This window comes from Bubalus bubalis, chromosome 19 (assembly GCF_019923935.1).
Source record: "Bubalus bubalis isolate 160015118507 breed Murrah chromosome 19, NDDB_SH_1, whole genome shotgun sequence".
In the NCBI taxonomy this organism is placed as follows: Eukaryota; Metazoa; Chordata; class Mammalia; order Artiodactyla; family Bovidae; genus Bubalus; species Bubalus bubalis.
The window spans coordinates 58525108-58540026 of NC_059175.1; the positions used below are offsets into that span (position 1 = coordinate 58525108).

Here is a 14919-nt window from a genome sequence, read left to right on the forward strand (position 1 = left end):
GCAGTCATAACGAATCCGCCTGCCAATGCAGGAGACACAAGAGAAGCGGGTTCAATCCCTGGGTCAGGAAGATCCCCTGGAGGAGGAAACGGCAATCCACTTCAGTATTCTTGCCTGGGAAATCCCATGGACAGAGAAGCCTGGTGGGCTACCGTCTGTGAGGCCGCAGAGAGTTGGACACGACTAAGCAACAGAGCACACGTGCATGTATATACTGGAAAGTACAGCAGTTTCTCACCAGCAGTGACATAAGAGATTCTCATACCACTCTTATTCCCAAATAAAGTACAGTGCAGAAGTAAAAGAGTGAGAGCTGCGGCTATGCCTCACTGCACCCTCCTGAGGCTCTGAACACTTTGCAAACGCACGTACATGTGGCACATTTACCAAGAACCCGCCTGCCAAACGCAGAAGACTCGCAAGAGGCTCAGGTTCGATCCCTGGGTCAGGAAGATCCCCTGGAGGAGGGCATGACAACCCACTCCAGTTTTCTTGCCTGGAGAATCCCATGGACAGAGGAGCCTGGTGGGCTACAGTCCATGGGGTCACAAAGAGTCCGACATGACTGAGGCGACTTAGCACGGCATGCTCGTCTAACTGCTCAGCGAAGAGACCCTGGGTCTCCTCCTGCGACTCAGAGAGGACCGGGCCACAGCTCTGAAGATGGCAGGGCCAGCAGGGGAGCCCCCGAGCGCTGACAACTAGAACACTGGGGTCTTACTGGCGTCTCTTTAAAGAGCTGGACTTCCTCTCTTCCATCTCATCGATGGGCGAGGAGGAGGATAGCAGGGAGTTGTCTGAAGGGTTGAAGGAGGGGCTGCTGCTGTCCCCCTGGTCGACGAGGAGCGAGCTGGGACGATCCTCCAGAGCCTGGAAAAAATCAGAGCAACAGTCATGCCTCCCGCCTACACAGCCCAGGAGGCTGAAATTAGGACCAGGAGGTCTCCTACGTCAGAATACACAGCAGGCCTGGCCTGTGACACCGCAGAACCTATGGGTGTGAAGTCACAAGAGTGTTTAACAACAAAAGCCCCAGCATTCATCTAAAGACCGAGCAAGAGGGAAGTCAGAACGCTAACTGCAGTGAATTTATGTCTATTAATATATTCTGTTCATAGTTACCAAATAATTAGGAACAAAACATTTGATTCACATCACAGACTGCACCCATTTCAAATCTGGTCATTTTCTGTTCAGTTACATTCCTGCCCCATGAAAGCACAACCATTTCAGAAGCGTGTGCAGTCAACTCCGTTTGGGCTGGCACACCCCGACACACTGCCCACACTCCCTGTTGGTGACTACGCAGCAGCATCAGCAAACCTGTATTTTAATTTAAAGAAACGATTTGTTTCTTGACTATCTGTGAAGCCTTGACTCATACTTCCATGCACGTAACTCATGCAGCTAAAATTAATCTCCATTTCTGTGACCCTCCCAACTTCTTTCTTCTATAGGTAGTGGTTGTCATGCTGGCCTCAATTACTTGTCCACAACTCTGTCCCTCACTGGATTTTAGTTCCTGTAGGTGAGCGTTTTCATTGTTGAGATCCACTTGAGAACCTCGAATAAATCCGTGAAATGACTACTGATGACTTTTTCCCCTGGGTTAGTGTGGCCAGGATCAGCAAATGATTACTTTCTTATTGGTATGTATTAATTTTCTTTCTTAATCAGAATTCACCAAGTTTCTAGGGGTACAAGTGACAGTTCTTTCTCTTTTTAATTGAAATATACACGGTTTACTATGTTAATTTCAGGTATCCAGCAAAGTGATTCAGTTACACATATATGTATGTTTTACATATGCATATACTTAGAATCTGAAAAAGGATATATGTATACCACTTTTCAGATTCTTTTCCACTATAGGTTACTACAAGATACTGAATATAGATTCCTGTGCTATACAATAGGTCCTCGTTGTTTATCTGTTTTATATACAGTAGTGTATATCTGTTAATCCCGAACTCCTAATTTATCCCTCTCTCACCTTCCCCCTTTGGTAATCACAAATTTGTTTTCCATGTCTGTGAGTCTGTTTTGTAAATAAGCTCATTTGTATCATTTTTATCAAGTTCCATATGTAAGTGCTATCATATGATATTCGTTTCTCTGACTTACTTCACTCTGTATGACAATCTCTAGGTCCATCCATGTTGCTGCAAATAGCATTATTTCATTCTTTTTCAATGGCTGAGTAATAGTCCATCGTGTGTGTGGGTATATATACCCATCCACCCACACCCACATATATATGTGTGCGTGTATATATCTTCTTTATCTATTCATCTATCAATGGACACTTGGGTTGCTTTTATGTCTTGGCTATTGTAAATAATGTTGCTATGAACATTAGAGGGCATGTATCTTTTCAATTAAGAGCTTTCATCTTTGTTGGATACATGCCCAGGAGCTGGACTGCTGGGTCATATGGTAGCTCTATTTTTAGTTTTTTTTAAAAACCTCCATTCTGTTCTCCATAGTGGCTGTACCAAATTACATTCCCACCAATAGTGTAGGAGGGTTCCCTCTTCTCCACACCCTCTCCAGTGTTATTTGTTGACTTTTCAATGATGGCTATTCTGAATGGGGTGAGGTCACACCTCAGTGTAGTTTTGATTTCTACTTGTCTAATGATTAGCGAGGCTGAGCATCTTTTCATGTGCCCGTGGCCCATCTGTATGTCTTCTTTGGAGAAATGTCGATCTAGGTCTTCTACTCATTTTTTGATTGGGTTATTTTTTGATATTGAGCTGAATGAGCTGTTTGTATATTTTGGAGATTAATCCCTTGTCAGTTCACATCATTTGCCAATAGATGACAGTTCTTCTGAAACTCCCACAGTGACACAGCTGGACATATAGATGATCGAGAGGTATTTAAGCAATGTAACTGGGGAAAATGTGACGCACTTCTCTTCAAACAAAAAGCCTGATACAAATTACAAGAACACTTAATATTTCCTACCAAGTTAAAACCTCTAATACTTGTCCTGTTTCCCGTAAGAGTGACAGGCTGAAGCCGGTGTCATCACTAAGCGCAGCTTTGAGGACACCAAGTGTGTTCCTGCAATCTTGTTCATCAAAACCATCAGATCAGATCAGATCAGATCAGTCGCTCAGTCGTGTCCAACTCTTTGTAACCCCATGAATTGCAGCACGCCAGCCCTCCCTGTCCATCACCAACTCCCAGAGTTCACTGAGACTCATGTCCATCGAGTCAGTGATGCCATCCAGCCATCTCATCCTCTGTCGTCCCCTTCTCCTCCTGCCCCCAGTCCCTCCCAGCATCAGAGTCTTTTCCAATGAGTCAACTCTTCGCGTGAGGTGGCCAAAGCAATGGAGTTTCAGCTTTAGCATCATTCCTTCCAAAGAAATCCCAGGGCTGATCTCCTTCAGAATGGACTGGTTGGATCTCCTTGCAGTCCAAGGGACTCTCAAGAGTCTTCTCCAACACCACAGTTCAAAAGCATCAATTCTTCGGCGCTCAGCCTTCTTCACAGCCCAACTCTCACATCCATACATGACCACTGGAAAAACCATAGCCTTGACTAGACGGACTTTTGTTGGCAAAGTAATGTCTCTGCTTTTGAATATGCTATCTAGGTTGGTCATAACTTTCCTTCCAAGGAGTAAGCCATGGAACTGTGCAAACACACCAACTCCTGCTCTCAGTGAATGAAAAAACAGTTAAGGAACAGGGCTCGGTGAGGAAATAGCATTCTTATTTTTAAGTAAACAGCTCTTGACCTTGACTGGAAGCACATGTGCAGCAGTCGGGCCGGGTCCACGCGTGCGGGTCCCGGAGGCCGATCTCGGACAGGAGGTTGGAGGATGGGCGGAGGGAGGAGCAGTGCTGTCTGCTGCCCGGATTTGCGAGGAAACAGCTGCAGCTCGTTAGATTTAATGACGGTCACTTCAACGGTGAGGAGAGAGACAGGAAAGAAAGGTTGTAGAGGGCCCTTTACACAGAAGAGGGCTGGGGAGGCACCGGACTTCATGGACACCCGTGAGGGCCCCTCTGGACCCGGCAGCTGCATCCATGGAGTGTGGAGACACCCCAGAGGCCGTGGACACGTTTGTGCCGTCCACTCCCAGCCGCCCAATGGCCCCTTCTGGCAACCGTGCTTGAGTAAAATGGCAGGAGCGCTGTCCCAGAATGGAAATCTGATTTGGATGGATTATTTGTGAGGGTCTCTGGGTTCAGTGGGTTTTTGTGGGTAGGTTCTTATCAACTTTCCCTATTCCTTAAATGAAAAGAGAGTATCTATGTAGACTTAACTCTTCAGAGGGCTTTCTGGGTGCCTCAGCGGTAAATAACCTGCCCACCTAATGCAGGAGATGCAAGAGACACAGGTGTGATCCCTGGGTTGGGGAGATCCCCTGGAGAAGGAAACGGCAACCCACTCCAGTATTCCTGCCTGGAGAATCCTATGGGCAGAGGGGCCTGGCGGTCCATGAAGTCCCAAAGAGTTGGACACAACCAACCAGTCCATTCTGAAGGAGCTCAGCCCTGGGATTTCTTTGGAAGGAATGATGCTGAAGCTGAAACTCCAGTACTTTGGCCACCTCATGTGAAGAGTTGATGCATTGGAAAAGACTCTGATGCTGGGAGGGATTGGAGGCAGGAGGAGAAGGGGACGACAGAGGATGAGACGGCTGGATGGCATCACCGACTCGATGGACATGAGTCTGGACGTGAACTCTGGGAGTTGGTGATGGACTGGGAGGCCTGGCGTGCTGCGATTCATGGGGTCGTAAAAAGTAGGACACGACTGAGCGACTGAACTGAACTGAGCAGAAGCACACACGGCTTCTCTGAGGTTAATGTTGGTAAACTGTATTTTCTTAAGAAACTTCCCATTTCATCCTAGGTTTTCAAATTTATTTTCAAAGAGGTGAAAGAGGTAACGTGTCATGATTATTTCAATTCTCGCTGATCTTTTCTTTATAGATTCTTATTTTGTGGATCTGGTTTTTTTTTTGCAAAGGTTACCTGAAGTCTGTATGCTTTGAAAAAACAAATCTTAGGTGTTATTTATTATTCCCTTTTTCTGTTTTTCCAACTCATTAATTTCTGTTTTTAGCTCTGTGAATTCAGTCCTTCTGCTTTTTTCCAAAAACAAATTGTACTGTTCTATTATCTTGAGTCAGATATTTGTTTCACTTATTCTCATTCTTTCTTGGGTTTCTCTTTATATTCAGATCAACGAAGAGAAGAAAGCCCCGAAGTCAGCTGCAGTCCCTGAGGCTGTTGGCTGCCTTCGCCCCCTCCACCCACGCTCAGGAAGTCCACGCTTGCCTGATCAGGAATGTGGAGTGGACAGAGAAGTGAATTTCAGGGAAGGGCTTGTGGGGTGAGGAGAGCCAGCTCCTTGAACACAGATGGCACAACGGCAGGACACCTTCTCCCTTCACCTCCCCAGTCCACTGCACACATGGCTTTGGAGGGCTAACAATTCAGTGTTTCAATCTGATTGCAAAGTCACGACAGCCTAAGAGATCGCCCGCAGGAAAACAAATGGGGGGTGACATGGCATCCGTGAGCCGTGCAGGAGTAACTCAGAGTCATGGGGAGCAGACGGCGGGAAGGAGGGTGTTCAGATGATTCACCAGCAGTTTTATCGGCAAAAGCAGTTCTCATTTGAGGATTAGTCACAGGAAACCAAGGCAGAGCTATGTTTCCCTTGAGCCAGAAAAAGAGGGCGGAGTCTAGATTACATTCCATGGAGAATGAAGGAGCAGCGAGTCCACCATAAAAAGCATAAATGTGGTTCTCCAATGGGGAGGGAAGGCACAAGCTGAGTGCTCGGGTGGAGGGAGCTCGGCTAGAGCTTATCAAACAGCACTGGGTTTACAAACCCCACCTTCCAGCTGAGAGGCGGAAGCAGACAGTAGGAGAATCTGAACCTACATCTCTGATTCCAAACTCACGCCCTCTCCACCCTGCCAACAGCTTTATGCCCATTCACTTCGAAGAGTTGTGAGTAGTAGAAATAACTCAACTTCAACCAATAGAGTTTAATTCTTCAAAACTAAAAAGGGGGAATAAACCACTACGAGCTGAGAGACACGCATAGAACTTCTCTTCATCTGAATTTATGACACGTCAACCTCAACCCACTCACAATGGAATCCCTTCAAACAGCTGCAGAACAATGACTAGCAGGTTGACAGAGTGCTGTCTCATAACATTCCTTGGGAGAACAATTTCAATTAGACAAGCATGACTTTAATGATCCTATAACTGTTGTGTATAAATGGCTGTTTCTAAAATGTTTAAGGATGCCTGAAAACTCAATTCAGTATTATTTGAGCATCTTTTTAGACCATTAATCAACTTGTTTCTCAAACAGACAGCCAGGATGTGGCTAAGCTCCATTCATACTGACATGATCCCAAATTTCTGAGTGGGAGTTAAGTTTCCCAAGTGGAGTTAAGTTCTTGACTTCTCTACCAAGTCCTTGTAGTCTTTCTGTCTAATGGCCTGTCTAACCTCAAAGCTCACCACCACCCGGCTGGGGGTGGGGGCCAATACCTGTCAGTCTGGATTCTGGATGTAATTCCCATTTGACCGAAACAACCAGCCTCATCAGCAGCTGCTTAGGGGTGGGTGGGAGAAGAAACTGGAGTGTTTTATTTATACATATATATATATAAACATAGTACCTAGTTAGTACTAGCTTTGGAAGATAAATTTCTAACTTTAAAGAAGTACAGTTAGCCCGTGAACAATGCAGGGGTTGGGACACTGGTCCTCTGTACGTCGTCCCTCAGTATCTGCAGTTCCACGTCTGCGGATTAACCCACTGCACACTATGCTGTCTCTAGTATTCACTGTTGAAGAAGATCTGTAAGTGGACCTGTGAAATCCAAACTTGGGCTATTTAAGGGTCAACTGTATTTCCTTTTATCTAGCAATTCCAGTGCTAAAAATTTACCCTATAAGTATACTTACATGTAATTATAATCACACATGTAATTAGCATGAATATTTATGCAAAAATAAACACTGCAGTCCATGGGGTCACAAAGAGTCGGACACGACTGCGCGACTGAACAATTAACAGAAATGAAAATTAAAAACGATAAATCTATACACACACACACACACACACACACACATATATATAATGAATTTACTTAAATAAATTATAGTAAACCTTTGTCCCTTATCAGCTGGTCAAGTTTTTACACACTCTGTGTGCCTTGGTTTTCTCATCTGTAAAATGAGAATACGGCAGTGTGTGCCCCACTCATAGAGTTGTTGAGGGGAGTACACAGAGAGAACGTTGGGAGGGAAGCATATCAAACTGCTCCACAGTGGTTACTCTGGAGAATGGAGTGTGGGAGAGGCTGCGGGCTCTTATTTTAGGAGTGGTGAGTTTTAAAAGATGTAGTAAGGTAGTAGGTATACGAGTCTAAAAAGCTGTTACCATTACTGGTTTTTCTATTTCACAGGAAAACTTAAGAAACAGAAATCTACTGATTTGAATCAGTCAGAAACAATGCATACCTAACTTCAAAGAATCAACATCTGATTTGGGGCTTTTATTAAATGAAGCCATGCTGACCCACTAGGGACATGGGGTCACTAAGAGAATAAAGCCCTGACTCAGCAACACAAACCTTTCTCCCTCTTACACTGCAGACCCCAGTGAAGGATCGCAGAGGCAGCCAGAGACCCCCAGTGGCACCCGCGATACCAACGACCCATGAGAATGGAACTGACCACACTGGCTATGACGATGCCAGCACTGCAGACCACGTGGGTCAGGAAAGGGCTGACCATGGCTCCTGGGAGGTCCCTCTAAGCCCCCGGAATGTCCTGCCTGATGAAGTCTGTCTACCTGGGGGTTCTGGCCTCAGACAGACAATCTATATACTCACTGAGTGACTTCTGGTGGGGGCTTTGGGTCATGTGCTATCTTGATCTCCAGAGGAACAGGGGATGGGGTGAGCCATGTGAGGGGTCAACCTTGTGTATGTGATGGAGCCCAGATAAAAACTCTGACCACCGAGGCTGGAGAGTGGGGTTGGGGGTGTGGGGTGGGCGGTGGTGGCCCTTGTTGGTGTTACCCTGCAGGTATCACCACACACCGTGCGATTCTGGGAGAGGCTAGCACTGGGCACGTAACTCCATGGGGAGAGGACAAGGGTGGCCTGAACGTGAGCTTCCCGGACCTGCCCCTGTACGTCTTCCCTGGCTGACCTTCACCTCCATCCTTTCACAGGAACGAACTGCAACCGTGGCTCGCTAAGTTCTGTGAGTCTTCAAGCCAATTACTGAACCTGAGGATCCGTCCTGCAGACTAGAGACCCACCTGTGAGGTCACCCCCCTCCACCCCCACACCCCAATGTTCCATGAGCCACGTCCAGCCCTGAGGCCTGAGCCCCTAGGAAATCTTACCATCTTGCTTTTCACGAGTTCCTCGATTGCACTGACAAGCTCGGCTGCGCTCGGCGTTTCGGAGCTGGTGGGGCGGACTAATAACCGAGAAGAGGCCTAGAGAGGAAGTTGAGAAAAAGAGAGGGGGGAGGGGGATGCCTCATGTTAGTCACTGGACAGACGGAAAATTCTCCTGCAAGCTCAGCCTCTTTTTAAAAGTAATTCCAGACCAAAAGACCACGAGTTTGTCTTTGTTTGCATTTATTTAAAGCCATCTTTTAAAATTTACAATATTCTGACATGAAACACTAAATAAGACCTGTCTGGGATACATGTGGAAAGCAGACAGAGTCTGGTTTTAATCTGCAGCCATGTCCCATCAGAATGTTTCTCAAAGAGGTGACTGGGCATGGGGGAGGATTCTAACTCTTTTTTCAACTGCTGGCTAGGCTACTGGCTAAGGAGGGAAAGACGGAGATCAACAGAAGAGTGACAGGCTTAAGGGCTAGTGAATGAATCCTTCAAGGAATCGGGAACCAAAAACAGGATACTAAAAATGGCTCTACTGTGCGGATGGGGTTCAAAGAAAGAAGGAAGGAAAGCAAAGGAGCCGGGAGCACTGGCCAGACAGGGAGGAGGGGGACAAGCTCACCATTTTCTGTGCCATCCATTTCCCCAGATTAGTGCAGAGGACAGGAGCTCTGTGGCCTCACAAGCTATCGGATGCCATTTACGGCTAGAGTCAGGGTGTACAGGGCGGACAGGTAAGGGGTCTGCGGGAGGGGCTACTGAGCTCAAGTTTCAGTAATTAGCAAACACGCTGTGTTTGCGGATTACTCGCACCGTTAATTTACTGGAAACTAGAAGAGGGGTGTAATATGAACCTTGCTTCATATTAAGGACAGCAGAGATGCATGCAACACACGGCTAGCTGTCCTAACGATGCATGGCTCACGGCAGACACATACGGATCTAAACGTTTACAATGAGGCAGTTACAATGTGGATCCAGATATGCACTTGGCAAAACAAATGTTGGCTTGGTCTAATGAAATCTGAAAGATGAGGTGAAGAAAAGAAGGGAAAAAAAATTCAAATGGAGAGGTAAGGAAACTGAGCCAGAACAGACACAGAACACAAGTCAACATAATGCTGCAGTGAAAGTTTACAAAAAGAGAGAACAGAACAAAACAAAATATTAGTCACAGGATAATATACTCTCTGGGAACATCACTATCGATTTTTGTAAAAGAACTTCTATGGATAATACCCAATGAAGTCATACAATAACCAGTGATTTTAGCAATTCAGAAGAATATAGTGTCATCCACTCTTTAAATGGAGAAAAACACCCTCCTGGTTTGGTGAATAGGCCAAGCAGGCCTGGCACCTCACTGTTTGGCTAACCATTCTGATTTACCCAATTTTAGTTTTCTGCCTTCAGAAAGGTATGGCTAAGAATGCTACGAAACCACTGAGGAGCTCTCAGAGCCCTGTTGCCTGGTGGTGGGTTTGTTCTGTGCAGTGAGAGGTGAGCTTCTCTGATCTCAGGCCACCCTAGCCCTCTGCAGCATGGGGTCTGCGTCTCGGATGACCCCCAGACTCGGGACTCAAAGCCAAGCTACATTCCTCTGCCAAGACCCACTGTGCGCTGAGAGCCCTGGCGGAGTAGGCGGCAGAGTTCTAAAGAGGAGGGGCCTGAGGTTAAGACTGACGTGTGATGACCCCCGGCCTCAGGGCCGTCAATCACTGGGCTGGGCGGAGCCTGGGTCAGCACCCACGGGCCATCCAGCGAGTGGTGGCTGTGTTAGCACGGAGGAGGGAATCGGGGAAGGAAAAAAGTGAAGACGGGGGAAGACTGATGAAAACGTCTGTTTTATTCAGAAAACTTGGTTTCTGCCCAAAAAAAAAAAAAAAAAAAAAATCACCAGTAATGACTTCATAGCGTGGTTTTCAACACCTGCCAGTTTGGAGAAGCAGGCTGGGCTGGAACGCCAAAGGATGAACAAGCCAGTTATCAGGTTTCCTTCTTGATATTTTAGGGTTCTACCGCTGGGAGGCACAAAGTAATTTTAGATCCTGTAAGAACTCAGGAAAACCCAGAAAGCAAAAAATAAAGGTTTACTTGGCCCGAATACATCCAAAGAGGAGACTCGTGACCTTGAACGGACTCCTGAGCTTTGACAAACTCCGGTTTGATCCAGATGTTGGCCGTGTTGGAAAAAAGGGACTGGAGAGCCATCCAGTCTCATCTGAAAACCACACCTGTGTGCAGAGACACCTGACACAGAGAATCAGGTGGGCTCGTGTGTGTTTGGGACGAAACCACGCACGCAGGCAGGACAGTGATTTCTCTGACTGTCCACTCAGGGGCCCTGGTCAGGACAGTGAGAAAAATTAAAATGACTTGAAAGGTAGCAATTAGGAAAACATCCATTAAAAATGTACTGAAGGTACTTATGCAAGCACACTTGTAGGGGAGACTGCGCGTGTTCCTACAGCCTAAACACACGGCCTATGTTATCTATGCTTGGGGGGAGAAGGCAGGCAGATTTCGGCCTGGAAAACCAGCACGTGTTCCAGACGCCTTTTCACAGCCTGGGTCGCTCTCTATGTCTGGCCCTGAGGCTGGGGCACAGGAGCGAACCGCTGGGCCCTCTCCTGACTTGGGGCAGCCACGGCCCCCTTACCTTGTCGTCCTGGGAGTCCGGCTGGAGCAGGCTGTGCTGCTGGATGGCCATGGGCGGCGGCAGGGGCACGGCGTCGGCCCCCTCCTCCCCTTCTTCCTCTCCGCAGCTCTGCATGCCCGAAGATGAGGACTTGGAAAGTGTGCCACTGCTCAGGCCCTCGTTCCGGCCTCTCTGAAAGCAGACCCACATTCTCCCGTGAAAACCTGGCCCTGAGTATCAGTGTCCAGGCATAGAAACTGAGCCCTTGGGGGTTAACGGGAGATGGAAACTGACAGCAGAAACCAGGCACAAGCCCCTTCCAACCCTGATGGGAACTCTGATTCCTGCAAGTGCGCCAGCTCCGTCACCAGCCAGCTGGACGAGGGAAGGGCCGGGAGTGTCTGCAAAGGGACTGCCAACATCAACCGTTAGGCTCTGAACACGTCTCATCTTCAAGAGGCCAATTTTAAAGAAAAGTTAAAAAAGTGAACCATCACCCTCTGTTTTCTCTGGTCTCGTATTTCACTTTTTTGTTACTTTTTGCTCAAATAAAACTCACTGCAATCATGAGAGCATAAAGAAAAATACAATTCAAGGTGTATTTTAAGAATGTAGTTCATTCATTTTTCCCTAGTCTTACTTTTATAAAAAACTTCAGTTTTTTACTTCTATTAGGAGGACCCAGTATATTAAACAAATAGATGAGGACATAAATGAATGATATGCTCCAGTGAAAACCCACGGCAAAAACAGGCCCAGGAGAAAAGCAGCAGAAACCACACATCTGCAAAATAAATTAAACGATACCAATCTTGTCCTCCTCCCCCATTCTCTCTGCCTTTGTCTTTCTGAGTCCGTGGGGAACCAGGGGGATGGGGATCCTCATTAAAAACTCTGAGGGCCCCTCACTAACACCACATTACTGAAGACCCATCTTGGGGATCATGAAAAAATTCCATTCCTTACAGTACAATTTTAAGGTCCCTCCTCTCCAAAGGAAATTAAAAATAATTCCTGGTTGGCCTACATACATCTATCTTTGATGACATGGGAATAATGCAGTGTTTACTACTGGCTTAACAAAATAATTGGATGTTTTCTACTCAGGACAAGAGGTCAGTATGAATATACATGAATATGGGGGCAGGTCTGGTAGTAGAAATACTGGAGGATGCAGGCTTTCCCCAGTCCTTCCAAGTCTAAAATTGGTGCTTCCCTGCTGTGGAGAAGGAAATGGCAACCCACTGCAGTATTCTGGCCTGGAGAATTCCATGGACAGAGGGGCCGGGTGGGCTACAGTCCATGGGGTCTCAAAGAGTCGGACAGGACTGAGCGACTATCCCTCACTCACTACATGGCTGAGGACTAACCCAGAGACTGCTTAGATCGTCTGCATCCCCAGGGTAGGGGGGGGCACCCCAGGCTTTGCCTGTGATGGAGGTGGTGGGGGGGCTGGGGCAGCAGGGCACCACTTTCTCCTGGAGCAGGCAGGGGGTGCCCCCACGCCTGGGGAGGGGGGCTCTCAGTCCTCTGATCTCTTGATCAGAGGCCACACGTGGATCCCGGGCCCCAGCATGCTGCTAAATGCATTTTGTGGGGCTCTGACACCGGTCCTTTCCGGAAACACCCGGAAAACCACCAGAGGAGGGTTATTCGCTGGGCCCAGGGCTCGCAGGGGAGACGCCGCAGACCCTGACCTCTTCCACGGTCTCGTCCTGCGGGGTGGCCGCGCTGTCGTCTGAGTCCTTCTGCGAGCCGGCGTCGGCGCTCTTGCGGACCTCGCGGCTCTTCTTGTGCTTGTGCGCCAGCTTCTTCACGTGCCCATCCGCCTTGCCGCTGCTCAGCCGCCGCACCGGGCTTGTCAGCCACTTACGCAGCGTGTTGCCCGGGCGCTTGGGGCCTGGTGAACTCTGCGCCCCTACCATGTGGGGCTGGAGGGAGGCCACGGAGGCAGGCGGGCTGGCGTCGTTGCTGGAGACGGACAGTGAGTCTGTGAGTGAGAGAGAGAAGCCAATGTGACTGGCGGCCCGGTAAAGAAGCCGCCTGCAGTGCGGGAGACCTGGGTTTGATCCCGGGGTTGGGAAGATCCCCTGGAGAATGGAACAGGGCTACTCATTCCAGTATGCTTGGGCTTCCCTGGTGGCTCAGATGGTAAAGAATCCGCCTGCAATGAGGGAGACCTGGGTTCAATCCCGGGGTTGGGAAGATCCTCTGGAGATGGGAACCAGCTACCCACTCCAGTATTCTTGGGCTTCCATGGTGGCTCAGATGGTAAAGAATCCACCTGCAATGAGGGAGACCTGGGTTCGATCCCAGGGTTGGGAAGATCCCCTGGAGAAGGGAAAGGCTACCCATTCCAGTATTCAGGCCTGGAGAATTCCACGGACTGTATAGTCCCTGGGGTCGCAAAGAGTTGGACATGACTGAGTGACTTTCATTTTTCACTTTCAAAGCCTCTGGAGGTCCCGCTCGGTGCCACTGGGTCCACTGGTGTGGGCACCACCCAACCGAACACCAAGTTCAGTGACCTCTGGGAGCCGTACCCCCTGGTTCTGCCCTGGGGGTGGGGGTGTCGGAGGAGATCCAACCCGCGGGTTCACCGATCAAATGGTTCCCGAACTTGAATTTTGCCAGAGATCATTTTTCTCCACGTGTACTGTGCCCCGCCCCCCAAAACCTGAGTCACCCATGCTGACAATCAGCATCAGTGCTGCACAGACTCATAATGTCACTATCACTTAAAATATCACCGACATCGGAGGACACACTGTTTGAATTATTTTCACCCATTTTCTTGACAGACAAGAACCAAGAGAAAGAAGGGCTTAAAGAAGAATTTAAAGGAAATTAAAGACTAATCCTGGTGGACAAATATATTAGTTTGACTCACTCCCACTGAATAAAAGTACCACTCAATAAATAAAGTGGAGGCACACCTCAGGGGTGTTGTGGGCTTGATTTCAGAGCACTGCCATAAAGAAAATACTACAATAAAGTCAGTCACATGAATTTTTGGTTCCCCCCAAATTAGACTGTTCAAGTGTCCAACAGCACTGTCTAAAAACTGCATATACTTTAACTAAAAAATACTTTACAGCTAAAAAAAATGCTAACCATCATCTGAATCTTCAAGTCAGTCATAATCTTTTTGCTGGCGGAGGGTTTGAAACTTGCAAGAATCAACAAAACGTGACACACACACACATGAAGTGAGCGAATGCCGCTGGCAGAACGGCTCCCACAGACGTGCCCAACGGAGTTGCCACAAACCATCAATTAGTTTAAAAAGCAGGTTCTGTGAAGCGGAAAAAAAAAATGCAATAAAATGCAATATGCTTGAATGTATTAATATGTATATGTATGTGCATGTATGACTCCGCATGCATGTGACCTGGCAAATCATCATTGTGACAAACAGCACCCTTCTAGAAAGCTCGGTGTGAAAGGATAAAAGCTGGCTGGTCCCGCTTGTTTCCAGCCATGAAACACGAATGTGCAGCCCCTGCTCTCAGCCTCAGCACAGTTCCTTTGAGGTGCTGGAGTTGATACCAACAACCATGAACAAAAACAACAACACATTTAAAAAATAAATAACTTCAAATAACCAAGCTGTTACTTGAAAATATACCCCCAATGAACATCCTCATGGGATTTGAAAATTCAATACAGTCAACCCTGAACTGATCGCTTTTGCTGTTGAACAAACTTAGGTAACAGCCGACACTCAATAGCTCTGTGCAGTAACAGGAGATGTGACTTAACACACAGAAAGCCAGTGACCTGGGAGACCTGTCGGCCCTGTCCTGAGCCCTGGACTCTGGGAGGACACCCCCACTGTGAAATGGTCTCTTTAGGGACC

At 47.7% G+C, this 14919-nt stretch overlaps 1 protein-coding gene across 8 annotated transcripts in view; it reads right to left on the reverse strand.

The window, feature by feature from the left end:
* The window catches only part of TRIO (trio Rho guanine nucleotide exchange factor), a 362508-nt gene that overhangs the window by 33191 nt on the left and 314398 nt on the right, over window positions 1-14919 (reverse strand). For all 8 annotated transcript variants that reach the window (XM_045163663.1, XM_045163664.1, XM_045163662.1 and 5 more), the window contains 4 exons: window positions 12758-13050; window positions 11082-11252; window positions 8414-8509; window positions 722-870 (listed from right to left, as the gene is read on the reverse strand). In XM_045163663.1, the coding sequence (XP_045019598.1) occupies window positions 722-870; window positions 8414-8509; window positions 11082-11252; window positions 12758-13050 (709 nt within the window). The remainder of the gene's footprint in view (window positions 1-721; window positions 871-8413; window positions 8510-11081; window positions 11253-12757; window positions 13051-14919) is intronic.